The sequence below is a fragment of the Odocoileus virginianus genome, chromosome 8 (assembly GCF_023699985.2).
Source record: "Odocoileus virginianus isolate 20LAN1187 ecotype Illinois chromosome 8, Ovbor_1.2, whole genome shotgun sequence".
NCBI lineage: Eukaryota > Metazoa > Chordata > Mammalia > Artiodactyla > Cervidae > Odocoileus > Odocoileus virginianus.
Window position 1 is genome coordinate 19,587,787 of NC_069681.1, and position 23,680 is coordinate 19,611,466.

At 47.8% G+C, this 23,680-nt stretch overlaps 2 protein-coding genes across 5 annotated transcripts in view; one reads left to right on the forward strand and one right to left on the reverse strand.

The window, feature by feature from the left end:
• The first annotated feature begins 658 nt into the window (after positions 1-658).
• The window catches only part of SERPINE3 (serpin family E member 3), a 36,195-nt gene continuing 13,173 nt past the window's right edge, over positions 659-23,680 (forward strand). The window contains exons 1-6 of one of the 3 annotated variants that reach the window (XM_070471282.1): positions 659-1,006; positions 2,417-2,677; positions 8,940-9,173; positions 11,052-11,252; positions 14,052-14,250; positions 18,834-18,934. In XM_070471282.1, coding sequence (XP_070327383.1) covers positions 2,422-2,677; positions 8,940-9,173; positions 11,052-11,252; positions 14,052-14,250; positions 18,834-18,934 — 991 coding nt within the window. In that variant the 5' untranslated portion in view covers positions 659-1,006; positions 2,417-2,421. Of the gene's footprint in view, positions 1,007-2,416; positions 2,678-7,567; positions 7,803-8,939; positions 9,174-11,051; positions 11,253-14,051; positions 14,251-18,833; positions 18,935-23,680 lie in introns of those variants that run through there. The other 2 variants (XM_020899625.2, XM_070471283.1) reach the window with 2 other exon arrangements.
• Positions 14,435-23,680, reverse strand: part of INTS6 (integrator complex subunit 6) — a 97,091-nt gene continuing 87,845 nt past the window's right edge. For both annotated transcript variants that reach the window (XR_011489011.1, XR_011489012.1), the window contains 2 exons: positions 17,993-18,157; positions 14,435-14,912 (listed from right to left, as the gene is read on the reverse strand). The gene's annotated coding sequence lies outside the window, so the exon portion shown is untranslated. The remainder of the gene's footprint in view (positions 14,913-17,992; positions 18,158-23,680) is intronic.

The window sequence follows — 23,680 nt, forward strand, 5'->3', positions numbered from 1 at the left end:
CACTTGAAAGTGAAACACCTGCTGATTATAGGGGTGTGAGAGGTGGTCAGATGAAAAAGAGTCTCATTCTTTTTCAAATATTAACTCTAACAGATGCCTGAGAGAAAATTACTGAGAACTGCATTCATTTCCAACTGTCTTCTTCTTTTCTTTAATCTCTAATGACATGTAACCTACCATGTATTTTGTACTTAATACAACACCTGAGAACCTGATAGAAATGTCTGCAACTCTGAATTAGGTCACAAGGACAGACTTTGGACAGAATCTGCTTATTCTTCCCCAAAATGTGCCTTCACTTAACTGACAACACAGTCTCTTTCTCATATTGAGTCACCAGATTTATTAACTGCTATATCTTGAGAACAAGATTGCTTAGAGTACTTATAATATTTATTGTATTACATATAAATAAATAAATGCATTCACTTTTATTAATAATAAATAAGGCAAGGCACCTTGTTCCAAACTGATTTTGCTATATTTTGCTTCTTTTCCCCCCCTTTTTTGCAGAATGTCATTTGCTAAAAGTTTCAAGTCATGCCCAATGACTAATGTATTGTTCTCTTCCCAGGAGGGGGGGAGAAGCATGAGGTACCTGGTACCCAGCAAAAGCCCTAACGGCAGAGTTATCAGTGAAATTCCTCCAAGTGACAAAGGGCTACAAGAGGGGTTCCTCGCTGGTACAACCAGGTCACAAGCCTAAGCAGGCTTGACGGGTGTGGCTGGCTCCCTCCCCAGGGCCCGCTCTGTTTCCGATCTGGGCTTTGCTGGCCAGGCTAGGCTCCTGCCCCTGGCTCTCTGTGGGACCTCAGGCTCCAGGAATTTGGACCGAGTGGTAGAGACATCGCCGACAGAGACGGCAACTGCCAGCTTCCTCCCTATGCTGTCTTGTGATTCAAAGCAGATTCTGCTCCACTTTTTTAAAAGGGGGAGCACGTTAACACGGGAGACCCACAAGAACAGGAGTCAGCAAGGAAACTCGGACAGTCCCATCCAAGAGAAGGTGAGTGAATAGCTCGTCTGCAGTGAATCATGGCAGGGATGTGGTCATGGGGAGCCTAAGGGCATGAAGGGTTGATTCCTGCATCCCTGGGGGAAGTGATAGGAGCATCAAGACCACTGGGACTTGGTCATTTCAAAAAGACCCTGGACTGGGGCTTCCAAACACACACAGAGAAAGACCCCCACACCTGTGCACACCCCCTATGATGCCTTTGTGCTTGGCTGCAGAAGGAAAGAGCTGAGAAAAAGAGGATGCTTTTCCATGTGGGGCCTTTATCTGAAATAAACACCTTTAAGCCCAGTGGCTTTACATAAGAACTTCTCATCCTCAGATGACTTCTTTGGGCTGGGACCCTCTCTCACCAATCCTGCCTGATACCAAAGTCAGACAACTGAACAGAAGTTGCCACAGGCTGTCTGTGTGGCACAGTCACTGAGACCACCTTGTGCCTCGCTTTTCTCTTCTTTGCATTAATTTCCAGCAAATGCACTCTCTTCCTTGAAGGGGTACATCTCTGTAGCAGGAGTTCTATCTGTAGCATTCTACTCTCTGTGAAAGTGTCCTTTTTATGAAAATAATTCACATCACAAGCATTCTGATATTCTAGGCACAGTGAGGTCATGGATCAATATTTCAATGCGCATTTATAAGCCCAGTCTTTCATGGATCACCCAGAAGAGACCAGGACTAGAGTCCCAGACCTGTTTCCATCCCCATGTTTTCTTAAATGACCCACTGAAGTCTCTAAATCTCATCATCTCTATATTTGCAATATAATAACAGCTACCTTATAAGACTGTTGTAAAGATTAACTGAGAAAATACAAAGTCCTTTTTAACAGAGTATATTATTTGTTATTATTATTATTATTACTGATAGACTTGGCCCAGCTCTGAGCTAACTAAGTACCGAGAAAAATGATTAGACGTATTTTTCATGTTTCTGAGCCAACATAATGCTTCTGGTCTGACCAGAGCTTCACCCAAGGTCATGCATGTAGTAAGTGACAGTTGCTCAGTCACCCAGTCATGTCCGACTCTTTGCGACCCCATGGACCACCAGGCTTCCCTGTCCTTCACCATCTCCTGGAATTTGCTCAAACTCATGTCCATTGAGTCAGTGATACCATCCAACCATCTCATCCTCTGCTGTCCCCTTCTCCTCCTGCCTTCAATCTTTCCCAGTATCAGGGTCTTTTCCAATGAGAGAGCAGGCCTAAAATCCAGGTCTTCCAACTCACAGTTTGATTTCCAGTGAGTGTTTCTAAGGCCGAAACAGAGAAGCATTCCGCTGCAGGCAGAAGGGTGATAGGTAACAAGCCTGCGAAGTGATCCTCAGCCAGCCCCAGGCCCGCTTCTCTGCAGGATGGAGTGGCTCCTGCCTCACTTGCATCTCTTCCCCCCCCCGCAGGAGCCATGCAGTCTCTCCTGCTGGCCCTCTTCCTCCTTCACACCTGCCCCCCCAGAGGAGCCAGCAACCTCTATGAGGACCTGACGCTGATGAGGACAGACCTGGCGCTTCGCCTGTACCGGAGCGTGGCCATGGCCGGCAACCAAACCAACCTGGTCCTCTCCCCCGCCGGCGCCTTCATCCCCCTGGAGCTCCTGCAGTTCGGAGCCCGGGGGAACACCGGCCGGCAGCTGGCCCAGGCCCTGGGCTACACCGTCCACGGTAAGTGGGCCGCTGCTCCTCCCACTCTGCTGCTCACGTCCACTGCCCTGCTCACACTCACGGCCCTGCTGACACTCACACCTGACCTCACGCTCAGGCTGCCTCGGGTGGCAAGCAGAGAAGGCTGCCCCCTAGCAAGTGTGCAACAGAAGGCATTGACACTCTGTGTCGTGGTGGTGGTGGTTTAGTCCCTCAGTCTTGTGCATGGACAGCAGCCCACCAGACTCCTCTGTCCATGGGATTCTCCAGGCTATAATACTAGAGTGGGTTGTCATTTCCTTCTCCAGAGGATCTTCTCCACCCAGGGATCGAATCCACATCCCCTACATTGCAAGGCGAACTCCCCACCACTGAGCCACCAGGGAAGCCCACATCGTGGTTACTCTTGATAAAATTTCTAAGGTTCCCTTCTACCCTTGGGTTTGGCGGCAATTTCTCAGTTGCATTTTACAAGCCCTTTTAGAAAGCTTACTAGATGCCAGAAACTGCTAGAAGCACCTTACCAATACAATCTAATTCACTGTAGCAACAACCCTATTGAGGTAGGTAATTATCTCATCATCCTTATTCTAGAAATAAGTCAGTTTAGGCACAGAGCATGTAAGCAAGTTGTCCAAGGTCACACAGCTAGCAAGTGGTCAAGCTGGAACTCAAGCCCAGGCTGTCTGGTTCCAGAGCCCATCCCGCTGTCACAAATGTGTGACTTCTAGGCAGAGTCATATTTACCAACATAATTCAGAACACCTCTGCCAGTGAGGGCAAGAGTCTTGTGATGCCAGACCAGCCACACCTGGCCCCACTTGGGGCCTCTGGCATGGCCTGGCCCTGGTCCCAACCTCCCAACTGCATCCGAACACAAACACTTTACACACACCTTTTTTCTCTAAGAATAAGATGCCAGTGAAATAGGATAAGAATTAAAATTCTATAAATTAATCCTTTTTTAGAGCACCCAGAAACTAATACCGAGACAGTCATAGCAAGAGCTCCCTTGGAGTTGGCATCTTGAGTTGGCAAGGTGAACACTCCAGACAGCAGGCCACAAGGCGCTACCTGTGTGTCCTGTCCCCACCCCACCCCCATCCATACCCTGTCCTCTGCCAAAATAATTCTTGTGAGGCTGCTGGCCGACCTGCAAATGTCTTCTCTCTTAGGATAAGTGTAGACAAACGTAAGTTATCAAGTTGAATTTTGCCTGGCAAGTATATTATGGAAACGCACATATCTGTGGAGTTACTCTCCAGCCACATTAGATTCAGTGCAAAGCCATCCATCAAGTATTTCTGAGCTTCTGCTGTGTGGGCTGGTGCTACGCCAGGAATTTAGCAGCCAGGTATATAAGGAACCCTTTGAACACAAGACTGTCAGTCTCATAGGAACAATGCTCACAGAAACACATTTTTAATAAGGGGCAGTAAGTGTACTTCTGTGAAATACATTCGTACCGGGGAGGGAATGATTTATCCCACTAGCAGATCAGGCAGGCTCCCCAGATAACAAGACACCTGAGCTGGGTTATGAAGAACAAATAGGAATATGAAAGAGGGGCAGGCATTTCGGCCTTGAAACATTTTCTCACAGAAGTCAGGATTAGGGGGAAAGTGAGAAATGCAAATGGAGTTACCCTGATGACAGTCAGTGTGTTGCTCTCAGGTAAAGTCAGGGTACCTGCTTAAGCAAAGTATGGCGATTAACAGGGTTTCCATAGAGCCCATTCAAGAATTACCAAACATCCAGAATGCTTAATGGTCAAACTCTGGGGAACATAATCCCACTTTTTTTTTCTTACTTATAAATGGCTTCATTATCTCATGGATCCACGGTTAATTATTACAAACAGGAATGTGCTGCTTGCAGAATTCTAGTTAATGGAATACCCCTGCATTTGTTTGCCCCCAAATGGCTCAGAGAATCACATGGGTGCTGATTAAGTCAACCTGCTCCTGCCCACCACCTGCCCTGTCCCAGTCTTTCTTTTACAAAGGAGCACAGACCAGGAAGTTGAACCCACAGCCCAGGGGCTCGGGGCATTGTTCCCTTCTGATCAACAGAGCTCTATCCACGTTCGCAATTAGACAATGGGCGCTTGTTTTCTCACTGACATCCGGCCAATAGGTGACCACCAGCAGCTTGTTTTCTTTTTTTTTTTTAATATTTATTTGGCTGCCTTGGATCTTCATTGAGGCACATGGGATCTTTGATCTTTGTTTTGGCGTGCAGGATCTTCTTTTTCAGCTAGGCACGTGAGATCTAGTTCCCGGACCAGGGATTGAACCCAGGCCCCCTGCACTGGGAGAAAGGAGGCTTAGCCACTGGACCACCAGGGAAGTGCCCAACCACCAGCAGCTTTGTTGCTGTATCCCCACCAGCTAGTCCTAAAGCTGGGCATGAGTTTCAGAGCAGGCACCAGTGATATCCCCAAAATATCTTTGTTTTCACCACATGAAAATATGATTTCCCAATGGTCCAAGTTCTAGGGATTTCCAACGCTTTTCCAAATCAATTAATAAAGAACACGTCTCAGCTTTCTGTCACACACAAGAACAATGCCGGGAACAGAGGCCTCAGAGATGGGGGTGGGGAAGAATTGTTTGATGACACACGTGGACTCAATTTTACAGTTGTTATATCACTTGATCCTTATAGAAATCATATGCAATTGCCAAGCCTCCTAAAGTCCCTGTTTTACCAATGTGACAAGAGGTTAATGATTTGCTAAGACTCAGCTCACCCAAAAGGTAAGTGATAGAGCCGGGATTCCAGTTTCAGATTTTCTGACTCCAAATCCTGTGTTCTTTCCTCAACTCCTTAGCCTCCCTCTCAGCCACTGAGCAGTCATACAAATTTATCTAAGCCCCCTGCCTTCATTATTTTCCACCAGACATGTCTTCCCAGGTGGCACAGGTGGTAAAGAACCCACCTGCCAGTGCAGGGGCAAAAGAGATGTGGGTTCAATCCCTGGGTTGGAGGAGGGCATGGCAACCCACTCCAGTATTCTTGCCTGGAGAATCCCATGGGCAGAGGAGCCTGGCGGACTACAGCCTATGGGGTTGCAAGAGTCGGACATGACTCAAGTGACTTAGCACGCACACACATATCCTCACTACTCTCTCAGCCCAACCAAACGCTCTGCACATTGTCCTAAATTTAACTCTCTTTGATCAGCACCACAAAGATGGTTCTGGCCAGCTGAGAATTTGATATACATTAACTTTAAAATCCAGAACTAGATTCAGTGTCACATTCAAGAAGTTCAGTTCAGCTAATATATTGACAAGGAATGCTCTTTCCACGCTGGTCTCTCAAATGAGTTAAAAGGCTGGTCTGAGGCAGGACTCAGAAAAATACCATTTCTTCTAGCATTTTCCTGCCACCCTGTGCCATTCCAAGGACCCTTCCTTCAAACTCTCCACACCTCCCCAGTACACCCCTGATCTACCGCAGTCCTCCCCTCCGCTGCTGTTACAGCCACCCAGGCCCTCCAGCAGGAAAGACGGCTTTGTAGGAGGGGGAACGGGAGGGGAGAGGAATCGAGGCAGCAGTTGCAGGGCTGCAGGGAAGGAGCGGTTTGTCACCATGCAAGTCAGTCCCTTTTGCCCCACTGCAGGACATGGCAACCCACGCCAGTACTCTTGTCTGGAGAATCCCCATGGACAGAGGAGCCTGGAGGGCTACAGCCCATGGGGTCTCAAAAAGTGGGACACGACTGGGCGACTAAGCACAGCAGAGACAAGACTAGGAAACGCAGGCAACTCAGCCAAACAGGAGGCTCTGTGAGGTTCTCCCCAGCAGAGGGGCAGACTGTTCCCTGTCTGCACCTGTCCTTCGCCTGGCAGGGAGCAGGGGGCAGGGGGCGGTGAGGTACCACCCCAACAACCAGATGACACTGAGCAACTTTATTAATCTGCCTGAACCCCCGCTCCCTCATCTATAAATGTGATCATAATTGCTCTTAATTCGCAGGGTTGTTGAGAGGATTAAAAGTGATCCTGCTTGCAGAGGCTTTAGCAGAGTCTGTCAACCTTCAGCACTCTTTATTCTGACAATATAGATTCATTCCAGCAGCATCTAGAAAACCACTTCCAATGTGCTAATGGTAGGGACAAACCAGGCTCCAGCTGAGATAAGATTTCTCAAGCCCACTGACTGTGCCTTGGACACGTGTGTCTGGAAGGATGGCGGGTCCCCTGGGCAGGAGAGGGTGAGAGGCCAGAGAGGAGAGCTCTGTGACGCCTCCTAAGGATACATGACACTGAGGACCACAGACACATCTCCGTTCACCCCTGCAGTCTACATCCTACAGGGATGTGATTCGATGAGTACTTACGACCCTTCCTCAGGAAAGGACAATCTGATGAGTGTTATTTTTTCATTCACAGTTTTTCTTATAAAAACAAAAACAAGCACTTCAGTTAGGCTGTGATTTACCAGGCTATGTATTTATATATGCCTTGAGTTCAGTTTTTGCAGCGGTAGATTCTAAGATGCGGCTTTGGTGCTGAAAGTTCTGTGGAGTAAACCTGCCCACAACCACATCCTGCAGCCTGGTGGCTAGGGACCCTGGCCCGGGGTGTGTTCTGGGTGCCGTTGCCCCCAGAAGGACTTTAGCCAGGCAAGTTGGGGGCGGTGGGGGCCTGCGTCTGCTGCTATCTCCTGGCCTGGCATCTGTGAGGGGACATGGAATGGACAGGCACCCAAGCCAGGTAGGAGGTCATTCCACCTGGTGCCCTGGGAGAGCCGGTGGAGGTGGGGTGGGCAGACAGAGGGCGCAAAGAGCGTGGGAGTCACAGGGGAGACTTGTGGGCAGCCAGGGGGCCGTCCCTAAGATGAAGGGGAGGCGAAAAGGAGAAGGAAGGACTGTGTTCCACAGGCAGCCTGCCCGCAAAGCAGTCCTGCTGGCTGGAAAAGCTCTGTGTGCACGGGTCAGGAGGGCACGCCACTGTGTCGTGACTCAGCAGTAGATCTACATGCCCAGGGGAGATGAGAAGCCAGAGTTGTGAACAATAGCGTGAAAAAGAATTCCACCGTGAATATGCAGAGAAGGAAGCGGCCTCCTGCGTGAGCTGTAAATGACTAGAAGTCCACCATCAGGAAGGTAGAAGCTACGGACTCTTTCAAATGCCTGGTATTTCAACACTCTCGCAGGTTCCCGCTGACATGAATAATGGGCTGTCTGCTGGGGCTCAGAGAGATGAGGGGGATGGGAGGAGTCCTTACCTTTCCCCTAGATTTTCCAGGTTGAAAGCAGAGTTCCACAAAAGACTGCATCCAAACGCTACTCAGACGTGCAGTCTTGGGGATGAACATGAGACCCTGTACCAGAGATATCGACAATTCAACACCCTGGTCACTGCCCAGCACTGCTACTCGTGATGTTCCCCATAAATCCACTGGTCTTGCACATACTTGAAGCCCTTTGCCCACCAGCCCAGGCCTCTCTGCTTTAGCACTGCTCCATATATCTGGCTCGGAGAAGGAAATGGCAACCCACTCCAGTATTCTTGCCTAGAGAATCCTGTGGACAGAGGAGCCTGGTGGGCTGCTGTCCATAGGGTCGCACAGAGTCGGACATGACTGAAGCAACTTGGCAAGCATCCATGCCTCGGAGAAGGAAATGGCAACCCACTCCAGTATTCTTGCCTGGAAAATCCTAGGGACAGAGGACCTGGTGAGCTGCCGTCTATGGGGTCGCACAGAGTCGGACATGACTGAAGCAACTTAGCAGCAGCAGCAGCAAATATCTGGCTCAAGAAGTTTAGGAAGCACAGTCTTTGGGAGATTGGTAGTGTTTTTCTATCTGACTTAATCTCAGCTAGATTTGGGCTTCCCAGGTGGTTTAGTGGTAAAAAATCCACCTGCCAATGCAGGAGATGAGGGTTTGATCCCTGGGCCGGGAGGATCCCCTGGAGAAGGAAATGACAACCCACTCCAGTATTCTTGCCTGGGAAATCCCATGGACAGAGAAGCCTGGTGGGGTACAGTTCATAGGGTCGCAAAGAGGCAGACACAACTTAGCGACTAAACAATAACAGCCTGATTTCTTTCAAATCTAGCATGGTTTCTTCCCCCTCGACTTTTCATCTGTGGATCCAGGTTAACTCCTGAGCAACTGAGCTATGACTTTTCCAAACTGGCTGTCTATAGTAGATGAACCTCGGGACTAAGAGTAGAGAGGCAGGGGTCCCATTCCCATGTACCCAGCAAGCAGAGCCAGGGCTAACTCCTGTCTTACACTCGCTATTTTGACTGATCTTCTTTGCAGACCCCAAGGTCAGAGAATGGCTGCGGGCTGTCTATGCTGTGCTGCCCAGCACCAGCCCGGGTGCCAAGCTGGAGCTGGCCTGCACCCTCTACGTGCAGACGGGGACACCACTCACCCCCTGCTTCGTGGAGCAGGTCTCCCGATGGGCAAACAGCAGCCTGGAGCTGGCTAATCTCAGGGAGCCCAACAGCACTGCCATGCTGGCCAACGGATGGGGCCCCAGGCAGACCACAGGTAAAGGAAAAACCATCCACCTTGATGAGGTTAATGGAGGAGGGCTGGGGAGACAGGTCCCAGCTGTTACCATCAGAAGCCATGCATTGGGTACGCGGGCCGCCCTCACCTGCAGCAGAGGCTGTTCTCTTGGGAAACCCGACCCTCGAGTGAAGCAGGGCTCACTGTTGGTTCTGTTCGGTCCCTTCCCCACCCCCACCCCACCCCCAGGGGCAGACACACACGGCCCCCGCACACACCCCCCACACAAAAGGGTGCAGCAGAGGGGGCCCAGCAGACTGTGCCATGCAACAGCCCCAGGTGTGTTTCCACTGAGCTCTATTCTCATCAACCACTAACCCTCTTCAATGCAAAATGCAGTAGGAGCCCAAAAAGTGGTTTCTTAGGAATTTCACTGAAGGAAATAACTGTATGTAACAACAGTATAAAATGTTTAGCCCAGGGTTATCAAAGGAAAAGACTGGTAAACAACCTACCTGTTCAGCAATTAGGGATGCTTTAATGAAAATCAGCACCTGCACTCTGGCGGGCTACAGTCCATAGCGTAGCAAAAAGTCAGACAGGACTGAGCACACACACATATCATGCAGTTGTAATGACCATCGATGATGATGAACGTCACGAACACTTATTGAGTGCTCAGTTTATTTCTTCAGCACTCTTCTAAGTACTCTGCGGTGACGAGCTCAGTTTTCCCTCACAATAATCCTAACTGCCATCATTGTCCCCATTTTAGAAACAGAGACACAGAGGCACAGAGAATCGGGCCTCTAGCCCTGTATCCACAGAGCAGGGGATTCTAACCCAGGCAGTCTGGCTCCAGCGTCCTTGATGATTACAAAGGTTACAGAGAACTAGGGAGAACACTGAAGACCCAGTGTTTAAAAAGGCAGAACAGGGAACATGCACTTTATGAATTAAGAAACAGTATGTGCAGAGGAGTGCAGAGGTAAACTGAACATTAAAATCTTTATTGATAAGGAGGTTTCCTCTTGCAGTTTGCTCCAACATTTAACAATGTCTTTCAGTTTACTTCAAAATGCTTAACTCCCTGCTGCAGCTCGTGGAGCTGCCAAGAGGCCCAAGGCCACGATTAGCTGCTATCAACCCTAGGGGTGAATGGCCCTCTAAGAAGGAGATGGTACCACCGAGAAGACCGGGGTCAGGCTGCTTGGGTTCAAGTCCAAGGTCTCCATCTTAGGCAAGTGGGCAGATGGTGGCTTTGTTGCTCACAAGTATGCGACCTTGGACAAGCTTGGTGCCCCATCTTTAAAACTGGGAATAACAACAGAACTGGTAGGAGGAGTCGAGGAGGGTTTGCTAAAGCACTGAAGGCAGAGCCTAGCACAAAGTTCGTGTTTATTAAGGGGATAAAGAGCTGGAGGAACGGGGCCCCTTGACAGGCGGCCAGCCAGCTCTCCTCTTCCGTAAGGCAAGAGACTTAAAAGTCCGTGCCCTGGAGGTCATCATGTAAACAAAGGCTCCGACAGGGATGAGGCCCGAGAGCACTTGGGGCGGTGGGAGTGGGGGCTGGGGGTGGCACTGTGTAGCATCTCCGGGGCACAGCACCCAGTCTCACTTTTGAGTCTCACCCCCGTCCCCACCCCAGGGGTCTGCCTTAGCAGGGCAGGCCTTCTGCTTCTGGGAAACAATCCCACCCAGAACTAGCCAGAACTAACTGGAACCAGCCTGTAGCACCCACAAGCTATATATTAAAAAAAAAAAAAAAAGAAATTAAAGCCTGGTCTCCAACGGCAGCTCTTTACAAACACCACAGTTCCCACAGTTAAGAGTACGAACAAGCAAGCCACAACCCACCTCCGAGGATGCCGCACGCGGGCGGCAGCATCTCAGTGGCCCCCTGCTCTCTGCTCGCAGGGGACGGGCCGGTGGGCTCCACGTCGGAGCGCGGTGGCGGCCCGGAGTCTGCGCAGCTGGTGCTGGTGAGCACCATGTCCTTCCAGAGCGCCTGGCGGCATCAGTTCTCCTTCTCAGACACTCAGCTCCTGCCTTTCACCTGCGCCCAGGGCCTGGCCCTCGAGGTTCCCATGATGTACCAAATGGCCGAGGTCAACTACGGTGAGCGGGAGGAGGCCGGGAAGGGAGGGCTGGGCTCTGCTCTAAAAGGATGCGGCTGAGTGGGGCCGCGGGTCGCTGTGAGGTGCCAGGCGCGCCGTGGAGTAAGGGAAGACAAGGGAGGCGGAGACTCAGGACAGTGAGGGAGCTGATGGGGAAGAGGACCCCGATTTCATGCCAGGCCTTTCCCTCTGCATGGAGCAAAGCGGGGAGTCATATGACTGGGCAAACCCCTTCCCCTGGCAGTCTCCCCCTCAAGATGAACACCTGCTTCAGTGTGCTGAGAAATGACGGGCGGTGGAGAGTGCAGTCTAGAAGGTTCCCTAGAGCATGCCCACCCGGAAGTGCTCATCACTTTGCCTGTCCATCCTTCCGGAAGTCACTCGTCCCCCTCATGGTGGGGTGCACCTGCAGCCCCCCTTCCCAGCAGACTGTTGTGTGTGCTGTGGATGCTCCAGGGTGGAGGGCCCAGCAAGACCAGTGAGGAAGGGCCCCGCTGCCTTGCCTGCCTCACATCTCCTCTCCTGGTCACCCCTCCAAACCCTGGTTTGCATGCTCAGCCCCCTCCAGCTTGTGGGACTAATTACGTTCTTTTTCCAGAAGAAGTCAGTGAGACTTAAAACAGTGTTTTAGGAGCTTTGGTGTTAGGAACACTTGCTATCATCCTGCTTTGATTCCATTCAGGACCCTTGTGAGTTCCCAGTGCATTTATTCATTAGCTTATTCAACCAATAATTATTCAGAGGTCAAGTAAGATGGGAATGGAAGAATGTCTGTTGAATAAGTAAACATACATTTACAATGGACTATATTGAAAGTGAAAGTGAAAGTCGCTCAGTCCTGTCCAGCTCTTTGTGACCCCATGGACTATACAGTCCATGGAATTCTCCAGGCCAGAATTCTGGAGTGGGTAGCCTTTCCCATTTCCAGAGGATCTTTCCAACCCACAGATCGAACCCAGGCCTCCCGCATTGCAGGTGAATTCTTCACCAAATGAGCCACTGAGCTGACCAAAAAGTTTGTTCAGATTTTTCCATAAGCTATTATGGAAAAACTCAAACAAACTTTTTGGCCAACCCAATAATTCTTGCTCCTAACACTTTCCCGTCGCTGCTGTGACCCATACTGGTTGATCTGTCTGCTGGGTGATGCTGGCAGGCAGATTCTGATATGTTCCTGTTCTCCCCAGCACACAGTGTAGGGTGGCTGGCACACAATGGAGGCTGAGCAAGTATTTACTGAGCAGATTCAAAAAGGAGTATGAACCATGCCCCTGTCTTTCCCTACTGATTGTAAGATTTTGCTGCAGTGGCCAGTCGGCTCTGCTGTCTGTCCACCCTAAGGCCCAGGCCTCCCTGTCCTCCCAGGGAAGGGATCGAGCCTGGAGTTCTGCCCGAGACTGGGGCAGCCACAGGCTGCCAGGTCAACCCAGCTCACCTAGATTGCTCCCAACTGTTTGCCCGCCTTGTTCCATCACTGGGTCTAGCCACTACATCTGCATTCACCAGAAACCCTCTCTGAGTCTCCTGATCTCTGGCCACTGTGTCTGCTGCCATCTACCACCTGTCCCATCACACACTTCTGAAATTAGGCTATGCCCAGTGGCCTGGACTTGTCCTTGGCCAGTCATGGCCATCACCCACAAGCTCCCAGCTGTCCATCCTGAAGCCCACTTGTTTATGTCACAGGGTACAAATTATCTGTTCAAATCCATCCTGAACTCCTCTTTCCTTCGGTCTTTGCAATGCTTTGCACTTCCCAGGTGGCTCAGTAGTAAAGAATTCACCTGCCAATGCAGGAGACACGGGTTCAATTCCTGGGTCAGGAAAATCCCCTAGAGGAGGAAATGGCAACCCACTCCAGTATTCTTGCCTGGAAAATCCCATGGACAGAGGACCTTGGTGAGCTGCAGTCCACGGGGTTACAAAGAATCAAATGTGACTTAGCAACTGAGCATGCTCCACACATGCATGTGCAGTGCTTTAGACACTGGGAAATTTCATGTGACATCTAGGCTTAGAGCTCTGGTTGCATGAGTGTGTGCTAAATCACTTCAGTCAGACTCTTTGCAACCCCATGGACTGTAGCCCATCAGGCTCCTCCATCCATGGGATTTTCCAGGCAAGAGTACTGGAGTGGGTTGCCATTTCCTTCTCCAGGGGATCTTCCCAACCCAGGGATTGTACCCAGGTGTCCTGCATTACAGGCAGATGCTTCAATGCAGGAGACACAGGTTCAATTCCTAGGCCAGGGACAATCCCCTGGAGGAAGGCATGGCAGCCGACTCCAGTATTCTTGCCTGGAGAATCCCATGGACAGCGGAGCCTGGAGGGCTACAGTCCATGGGGTCCCAAAGAGTCAGACACGACTGAGCAACTTCACTGGCTCACTGGTTACCACTAGCGCCACCTGGGAAGATTTTGGTTGGAAGATAGGAAAATCTGACACCAAGAGCCTGGGTCCTGATATGGTAACAACAGGCCAGGATTATAGTGGCTGTCCCTTTAAGAAGGGGTTTGGCTATCCCCTGTGCCTGCACCTCCACCCTGCCCAGCCACTGCAGGCCCCAGGACTCAAGCTGCGTGAGAATACCTTGGAGACATTCTAGGTCTTAGGATCAGCCAAGGTGGCCACAAGCTCCCAACAGTCTTGGTCCTCAAACAGCTCCCTGAAGGTGAGGTGGATACCTGATTGTTAATAAAATTCATTGTTTCCAGTTCTGGGAGCTCCCAGTGTCCGGCACTGTCTGTTTCCTTGGGCTCCCGGGACAGAACTGATTCCCCCATCCACTGAATCCCCCAGGCCGGTTTCAGGACCCTGCGGGCCATCAGGTGGGGGTGCTGGAGCTGCCATACCTGGGAACTGCGGCCAGCCTGCTCCTGGTCCTGCCTCGGGACAGAGACACACCGCTGAGCCACATTGAGCCCCACCTCACAGCCAGTCTCCTCCACGCCTGGACCACCAGCCTGAAGAGAGCCCGGATGGAGGTGTTCCTGCCCAGGTGAGCAGCTGCATCATCCTGTCGGCGGGCTCCTCGGCCTGCTCCAGTTGTCCAGACCTGGATTACAGAACCCGGGCGGCTGACTCTAGGGTCTGTGCAGTTACCTTGGAGAGTGCCCCCTAAATCTTATCACATCCTAAGAGTATACAGCCATCATTTTTCAAAACCAAACAGGAAAGATCGCTTATGCAGTTGAGCAAATATAGATATAATTCCCATCAGAAGGCAAATTGAGGCATAAAAGTTGAAGGCTTTACATCCTTGCACTGAAGGTTTCATTCTTTCTGAAGAAAAGTGAGCCTTTCTTTAAGAAAACCCAATAGGTACAAATACAAAACCCCAAGAGGTCAAAAAGTTAAATGATGGTGCTGGATTTTGCTTCTCCAAAGCAAAACCAATTTGCAAAACTCATTACTTTACAAAGGGTTCCTCAAGGAGCATCTCTAAATGATAAGCTTCATTTGAAATCAGAGTAAATGCATAATTAATTTGGAGACCAGCAGTTAAACAAAAAAATTATCCGAGGGTTCATTTGCAGCATGTGGATTCTTCATGCTCCTCCCACTGGCCACCTCGGCCTCCTCCACTGACCAGGCTCTCTGCATTGCTGAGCCAGAGGCCTTGGCAGGGCTCCCTCGAGGAGTTAAAAATAAGTCCAGGCCCTGGAACAAAAAACAGAGAAAGAGAGAGAGAGAGACCCAGTGAGTGAAGGGCCAAGGTCTAAAGTGGGATCGGCCTAGCGAGGGCAAAAGGTGAATTAAACTCAGAGATAACGCCTATCTCTCCAAACCAAATATTTGGACCCCAAATCAAAGCCCAAAGACTGGCTATTTCAGCAGATCTTTCTAGCATGGAGCAGAAGCAAGCCTGATGTTTCTTTTATGTTTACGAGAAGCTCAGCAAAAGAAGAAGAGCTTTCAAGGCTAACAATAGAGAGAAAATGCAGCTGGGAGTAGGACTTTGCTACAGTCTCTTTGAGTGTAGGAGACAGACAGCTGGCCTCATCCTGGAGCAGCTGATATAAGGAAGAGGCCCCTGGGAGATGCCCAGCGCCACTGAGAACTAGTCACTGGTGCTGATTCTGCCTTTAGAACTTGCAATCCCTTGAGAAAAGATCCAAAAAAACTTCAGAGGATGGGGAAGGGACAAGAAGGTAGAGGTCATAGTTACCCAAGTATTCATTCACACTTGACCTTATCTGGATTAAAAAAAAAATTTTTTTTTTAATCTCTCTAAGACTATTCAGCCTGCTATCTGAGAAGAATAGAAGTTTTTAGGGAAATAAAACTTCCCTTACCTTTTAGGGGTGTTTCACAGGCAAAACTAACCAAGTTTATCGAAAAGACTGTTCTGACTTCCACTGAATTTTCTTGACACTCTTGTCAAAATCAATTGGCCATAAATATAGGTTTATTTCTAGACTTCCAGTTTTATTCTATAGGTACAAATGTCTGTACTTTTGCCAGTACTGCACACTCTTGATTGCTTACTGTAGTTTTTTAATGCATTTAGAAATCAGCAAGTATGAGTCCTTCAACTTTGTTTTTCTTTTTTAAGATTGTTTTGGCTATTCTGGGTTCCACATCTTTCTGTGTGAGTTTTAGGATCAGCTTATCAGTTTCTGCCAAATGAATAGCCAGGTTCTTGATATGGACTTTGCTGACTCTGTAGATTAACTTGGAGAATATTGCTTTATAACAATATTAAGTATTCCAGTCCATGAACACAAGATGTCTTTGATTTTCTCCAGGTTTTCTTTATCAATGGTGTTTTGTAGTTTTCAGTGTACAGGTTTTGTTAAATTTACTTCTAAGTATTTTATTCCTTTCAATGCTGTTGTAAATGGGATTTCATTTTCAGATTGTTCATTGCTAGTGTAAAGAAACAGTTAATTTTTGTATCTTGATCTTGTATCCTGCCACCTTGATGAACTCATGTATTAGCTCTAATAGTTTTTTCTCTGTGTGTATGACTCTGTGTGTGTATTCCTTAGGATTTTCTATATACAAGACCAGGTCGTCTGTGAATAGAAATAGATTTAGTTCCTTCTTTTGATTCTGGACACATTTGCTTTCTTTTTCTTGTGTAATTGCCCTGTACACCCTTCAGTAAAGTATTAAATAGAAGTGGTGATCATCTTTATCTTGTTCCTGATCTAAGGGGAAAGCATTCAATCTTTCACCATTAAGGATGATGCTAGCTGTAAGGGGTTGTAAATGCCCATTTTGAGGCTGAAGAAATCTCCTTCTATCCCAAGTTTGTTAAGTGTTTTTGTTTTTATAAAAGAATGTCAAGTGCTCGGACAAGTACTTTTTCTGCATCTCTTGAAATGATCACGTTGCCCTTGTCCTTTATTTCATTAATATGGTTTTTTAGGTGGGTTGATTTTCATATGTCAAACCCACCTTGCATTCCTGGGAGAAGTCCCACTTGGTCATAGAGGGATTTATGTGTTGCTGGATTCAATTTTTTAATATTTTGTTGAGGATTTTTACATCTGTATTCATAAGGGACACTGGCCTGTCATTTTCTTGTGATATCCTTGTCTAGTTTTGGTAAAGGGTGTTTTTTCTAACTCAAGATATCTTTGTAGCATCTCTTCTGGCCTGGCCTTCATAGCCATACAAGAAAAAATCACTGTCCTCTTTCAGAGTCATACCTCGTTTTTACTATTGTCTTTAGTTACTAAAAATGGTATTACCTAGCTTTATCTCCTACCATAACCACAATACGTGGCTTCAAACATGCCTTAGCTCTTTCTCAATATCAATGAGAAACAATAGAACCACAGTGGTAACAATAAAGTGCTGCATGAGCTGTACTGGGCATTGTTCTGAGCACTTTACCGGGATTATTTCACTTACTATTCACAAAACTAAGAACTGAGCAGTAGTATTAGGCCCATTTCCTAAGTAAAAAAACCGAGGCAAAGAGAGGCAAAGTCACTTGCCCAGGTTCCCTCCGCTAGTAAGAGGCTGAGCCAGCATTTAAGCCTAGGCACTAGTTCCCAAGTTCATGTTCTTAACCAGTATGTTTCAGCGCTGAGAGTTCTCAGAAAACTGCGGTTTAAGGATTTAAGAAAATTTCAGAGAAAGCAGTCTAAAAAATTTTTTTGAGGAACTTCTCTGGTGGTTCAGGGATTAAGACTCTACACTTCCAATGCAAGGGGTGTGGGTTCAACCCCTGGTCAGGGAACTAAGATTCCACATGCTGAGAGGTGTAGCCCCCCCGCCAATTTTTTTTTTTTTTTTAATTTTTCTGAAATATCAGCATACTTAGAGAAAAGTGGTACCTTTTTTGGAAACTATGGCCAAGATTCAGAACACACATTTACGGGAAAATCTGATACCTTTGTTTAAAATATTGGGCACATTGTCTTGTATGGCAGTGAAGAACTTGGATATTTAACAGTCTGGGACAGTATTTTTATTCTACAAGAGTTCTGCATGATTTATAGAAAAGACCATCTAAATTCCAATTTGGAAGTTGTTTGTTCTCAAAGGAAAATTACGCCATTCGTCCTTTTAAAGCCTCCTTCAAAGGTAAAGTTTTAAATGCCTTGCCCTTGAAGAAACATGATAAAGTTGGTGGGCTGGTTTTTCCTGCTCTCGGGACTTAACTGGGAAAACTAAAGACCCACGCTGCACACAGCAAACGTGAAAATATGTTGTATCAAACAGAAAAATGTTCAACGAGATGCTATTAGTTGGCAGTTAGTCAGCAACTGCTTTTCTGCACCTACTGTGTGTGAGGCCACCCAGGGGGCAGATGGCTGGCTGGTGGCAGAGTCTAGACACCAAGAGCACAGGCTCTGCGCTCCATCAGCCTTGTCCAGGCGTGCTCCATCGCAGACTCAGGACGTCCTCTTGGGCAAGCTCCTTAAACACTTTAAGCCTCAGTGTTCTATCTGTAAAATGAGAATAATAACGCGGTTACATGATGAAAAGTTGAGATCATCCACATAAAATACTCATGGTAGTGCCTGGCACATGGTATGCATGCGTGCATGCTCAGTCATGTCCAACTCTTTGTGACCCCATGGACTGTAGCCCACCAGGCTTCTCTGTCCATGGGATTCTCCAGGCAAGACTACTGGAGTGGGTTGCCATTTCCTACACATGGTAAGCACTCATTAAATATCAATTATTATGAAGAAATAATGAGACTCTTCTCTCAAATAGTTTACAGTATCATAAATAACACTAATAGGAAACAGACCATTCTATACATCAAAAGAGTGGAACAAAGTGCTTAATGGGGCTTAAAGAACTGAAGGTCACAGAACAGCTGGGGAAGAAGGGGAGTGATCACTGAACTGAGCTTAGAGGAGAGGATAGTACAATTCAAATTCAAGGCAGACCTGGAAAGAACAGCAGAAGCAAAGGTTCAGAGGTGGGAGAGGGGGCTGTAGGGTCAGATTAGTCAGGGGGTCGGGGTGTGGGAAGGAGCAGTGACAGATGAAGTTGGAAATGAGCCTGGAGCTCCCTGATTTTGAAGGGAGGGGGTTGGGTTGTCATGTGATGAATATCAAAGTCCACTGAGTGAAAATCCTAAGTGAAAGTGTATATCTTTTGTTGTTTTAGGTTTAGGATCCAAAATCATTTCGACTTGAAAAACATTTTATATTCCTGGGGAGTCATCGATCTTTTTGATCCACTCAGAGCTAACTTGAAAGGAATTTCAGGTAACAACAGTTCTTTTTCCAAGCTTATTGGCATTGTGTGTGTGGCGGGGGAGGAGGTGCTGTTTTTAATCAGTAATCATGCACTGATGAAGGGGTTCACACCTATGAAGCCTTTAGAGGTAAACAGCCAGAGTTGATGTGGCTTAAAAGAATAAAGAAAGTGCTTTACTGTATATAAGAACATTCTGCTTCAGATGCCAGATTTGGGTTGGACTTTGTGGGGGCAGGGGTGTTTCTTGAGATGACCTCTAAGCACCACACCTTCAGAGTGAAGTCAGTGATCAGAGGTCACTATACAGCTCCCGTCCCTCTGCCTGTTATGATAGGAGATACCAGAGATACTGGTATCAGATACAGCAGAGCCCATCATTCTGACCTCCCACCATCACACTTCGTTTCTATCTCTGACCCCTCCCTCCCTGGACCTCTCTGTCTTCTTCGAATGATCTTACCCTCATCCATCCAATTCCTTTCTTCAAATTACTTCCACAAATTATCCATAACCTGGGCTTAAAATGTTATCCCTCCCAGAGTCTGTATTAGATTTCATGGCTCATAGTAGACAAGCTACTACTAATCTATGGGCTCTGTATTCACCTGTGGTCTGACAGAACTGACATCTAATGTTAAAAGAGAGGGGAAGGCCAGAACCTAATGTTTCAGAATCCTCCCAGGAGACCACTGGTAAAGCTACTGCCACCTCCAAAGACTCCTTGAGTTCGTTGCTGCTCTGGATAGTAATGAATTATCTGTACGAAGATGATCCTGGGGCAGGCATTGCCTTGGCTTTGAGGCTTTCCTTGCCCAAGGAGCTTATGAAACCTCTGTTTGGAATGCTAGAACCTCATAGCTCAGACACGTTTTCTAAACCCTTGCTCAGATTTGTTTCTTCAGCCATCACAGGAAAAAAAAGGGAGTTTAGTCCACAACGGAGTCTCGGCTTGGGTATTAGATGTGACCAGTTAGACTCCACAGCAGAGTTACTTATCAGAAAACACAGGAGGCAGGCTCTATTCTGGGTTATTTATACTCCACCAGCTCTGAACTCATTGCCTAAACATGCAAAGAGACAGTAAGCAAAGCAATAGTCAAGTTTGGGCCCAGTGCCCCCCCAGCAATGCTTGGCACACAGTGGGGAGCCAGTAAATACTGTTGACTTGGTGAATGACGCTACCAGAAATTTCGCCTGGTGACACAGACATAATCTGGCACTGCAAGGAAAAGAAGACTAGAGCTAAAGACTAAGAGGCAAGGAAAGAGGAAGGGATGAAGGATTTGTGTGCAGTCTATCTTTAATAACACAATCCCATCACAATCTTTTTTTGTGGCTCTGGAGCTCAGCTATGGCATTCCTGTTTTTACCAGCCTAATTCAAAATTTGTGAGCCATTCTGACCTTCTTTTCCACACTGCTACATTCCAGTAGTCACTGTGACTCACTGCTTGTTCCTTCATCATTCTCAGAAACACATCCTAAAAGGCAGTCAACCCTGTGTCCTCAAAAAGAATTGAGCTCAACCCACATGATGCAGTTCTCCTATCAGTAAAGACCTCTGAGGCTCAGAGCTCCTCTGACAAGATCTAACAAGCAGCTGAGTTTAAAAAGAACCTTTTAAAATACCTAACCTCTTGTTTTACAATGCAATTAAAGTCTACTTATTTTTGCTCAAATCAGCAGAAATATAGGCTTATGGACCTGGCTTGTTAAACAAGTATCAAGCAGTTACCACACGTCAAGTGGGAAGCTTGCATGCCTATTTCCTTCAGATAAAATATATCCACCTTACAATCTTCTCCCATAAAGTTTTATTCCTCTAACACAGGGATCACCAAATGAGGGCCTACCACCTATTTTTATAAATAAAGTTTTATTGAAACACAGCCACTCCCATTCATTCAAACTCACCCATGGCTGCTTTCCGGCTATAATGGCAGAACTGAGACTTTGCAACAGATGCCATATGCTCCGTAATGGCTGAAATATTTCATATCTGGCTTTTTACAGATAGAGTTAGCCATCTAAAACATTGCTTTCCAATGTCCTTCTTGAAATATGATCAATAGACTAGTCACTTCTGTGCCTAAGTAGGCTGTTGACTTAATTCTGGAGACACGGCCACTGAATCTAACAATTGTTGTGTCATGCCTAAAATGGGATAGCTGCAACCCACCTCACATCTTATTTGCAGAGATGAAATTATCATATAGCAAAGCATCAGCAGAGAGCTGGACAGAGAGTAAGTGATCAGAAAACACTGGTCTCCTGTCATACAATTAACAAGGGGCTGCAACAGTTTTGTACTACTGATGGACACTCAACAACCACTGGGAACATTTGGTTTTTTCTTTCTATTTGGTACCAAAGCCCAGAATCAAGTTCCCCTTCTCCATTTGAAAGGCACTCATTTCTTCTTTTATGGCCTCAAATCCTATTTTTGCTGCATGAAGAACTTGATTGAAATCATTTCAAGGCCCAACTGGGCCTAGCCTGTTTTTCTCCCTAGAGAAAAACACCTTAGCACTACATGTTATGAAGCTCTTAAGAATAATGCCAGTTTCACTTACACTAAAGTCACCAGCTAGAGATCCACTTTCTGAGCAGTCCCACTTCCTGTAGGATGAGCAGGCTTTGGTACCAACCCAAGTTTCCTAATCTAAGAAATAGTCCTTGTGCACAAACTTGAAACTTTGAAGAAACTGCCTTATTCTTAACTTTTGTGACTGGTTTCCAACCTCTGCTCGGGAAGATACACAAGCTCCCTGTTTCTATAATGTGAATGAACAAACCAGCCAGTTGTTTGGCTGTGAACTGAAGTTAACTTATGCCATACAAGTTACTGGGCAGAGCTGCAGTAGGTCATCAAGATGGTAACATAGGTCATTCCAGACTTCAGTCTCTTTCCCAAGAAGACCAACTAGCAAGTCTCCATTTTAGAAATGCCCTCACCTGGGGGGTGAGGCTGAAGCACCCCTCTGAAACAGAGACTGAGAAGGACCACATTAGAAAGTAAGAAGAAAGGGCTTCCCTGGTGGCTCAGGGGCAAAGAATCCACCTGCCCGTGTAGGAGACATGGATTCAGTCCCTGGGCTAGGAAGATCCCACAGGCCACAGAGCAACTAAGCCCATGTGCACCACAGCTATTGAGCCTGTGCTCTGGTGCCCGAGAGCTGCAACTACTGAGTCCACGCGCTGTGACTACCGAGGTCCATGTGCCCCACAGCCCACGCTCCACAACGTGAGACGCCCGCACATCGCAGCTAGAGAGTAGCCCCCGCTTGCTGTAACTAGAGAAAAGCCCGTGCAGCAATGAAGACCCAGTGTGGCCAAAAGTAAATAAATAAAGTTATACTTTTTTAAAAAGGCATAAAAAGAAAGTAAGAGGAGTGGCTTTTTTCTGACCACATCACCACCCGCTCCAGGCTGACGCAGCTCTGCACTGAGAGTGCCCGCTGGTCGGTCCACGGTTTCTCCAGTGAGAGAAGAGGCCCAAGGTGGACATCCGGCTCATCCAGTGCATTGAGTGTTTCAGGACACATCCTGGCAGACCCAATCAGGTCTTGCCTCATGGATCAGAGAGATGGAGAAAGGGGGTAAAGACTACAGCATTCAGCAGCTACACCTTAAAAGAGCATACTGCAGTGGCACCTGAGCAAAATCCCCAGCCAGGAGCAATGCCCATGGGCAGAGCCAAGCCAGTGGCCCCATCTGGCCAGAGGGCTCAGTTGGCACTTCTGGGATTTGGGTCTCTGGTGAAAGGGCCACCATACTCCCAACTCACCCAGGCAGGAAAGCAAGTTCACAGCCCACCCCAACCGCCAAGCATAGTCTCATGTCCTGTTCATGTAGGAAGCCTGGCCAGAGAACCCAGATTGCCAAGACGCCTGTCCTACGGCCTTGCTTGGGCAAAGAGCTAAGTCAGACACCCTGCCCAACTGTTGAGCACAGTCCCTGACACCACATAACCAGGAAGCCTGATCAGGGACTGTGGACGACCTTGGAGCTCAACCCATGGTACCACCAAGCCGAAGCCCAGCCTGTGACTCCACCTGACACAGAGCCCAGCCAATAGCACCACCCAGTCAGGGAACACACCCTGAGTCCCCATCTGACCAGGAATGGTTGCAGAGCACAGCCCACAACTGCCCAATCATGGTATCCAGTCAGTGGTACCATCCTGCCAGGGAACACAGCCGGCAACCTCACTCAACCAGAGGTGATTACAGAACTAACAGCTCAACCCGAACATGAAACATAGCCAGAAGCTCCACATGAAGAGGAAGCCCACCCAGTGGCTCCACTTGAATGCACAGTCCAGCCAGCAGTCCCACCCAACCAAAGAGCCCAGCCAGCAGCAACCCCTGCAGCCTCAGAGCATAAGCAATAGCCTTTTTCAAACAGAGACCCTGATAGAAGGCCTCACCCATCCATAGCTGCTAGGAGCTGACTGGTGAAGGTCTTTTTCCTGCCACAGCAAATCTGTAAAGTCTGGGAGAGCAGACTGCTTACTTTAAATACATAGATGTTAATGCAAGGAATGAAGGAGCATGAAGGATTAAAAAAACATGATACAAGCCAAAGAAACAAGTAAAACCCCAGTAACTAACTCCAGTATGCTTGCCTGGAGAATCCCATGGACAGAGAAGCCTGGCAGGCTATAGTCCATGGGGTTGCAAAGAGTTGGACATGAATGAGCAACTAACACTCACTCACTCAACTACATAGATAAATGGAGATCTATGAACTATC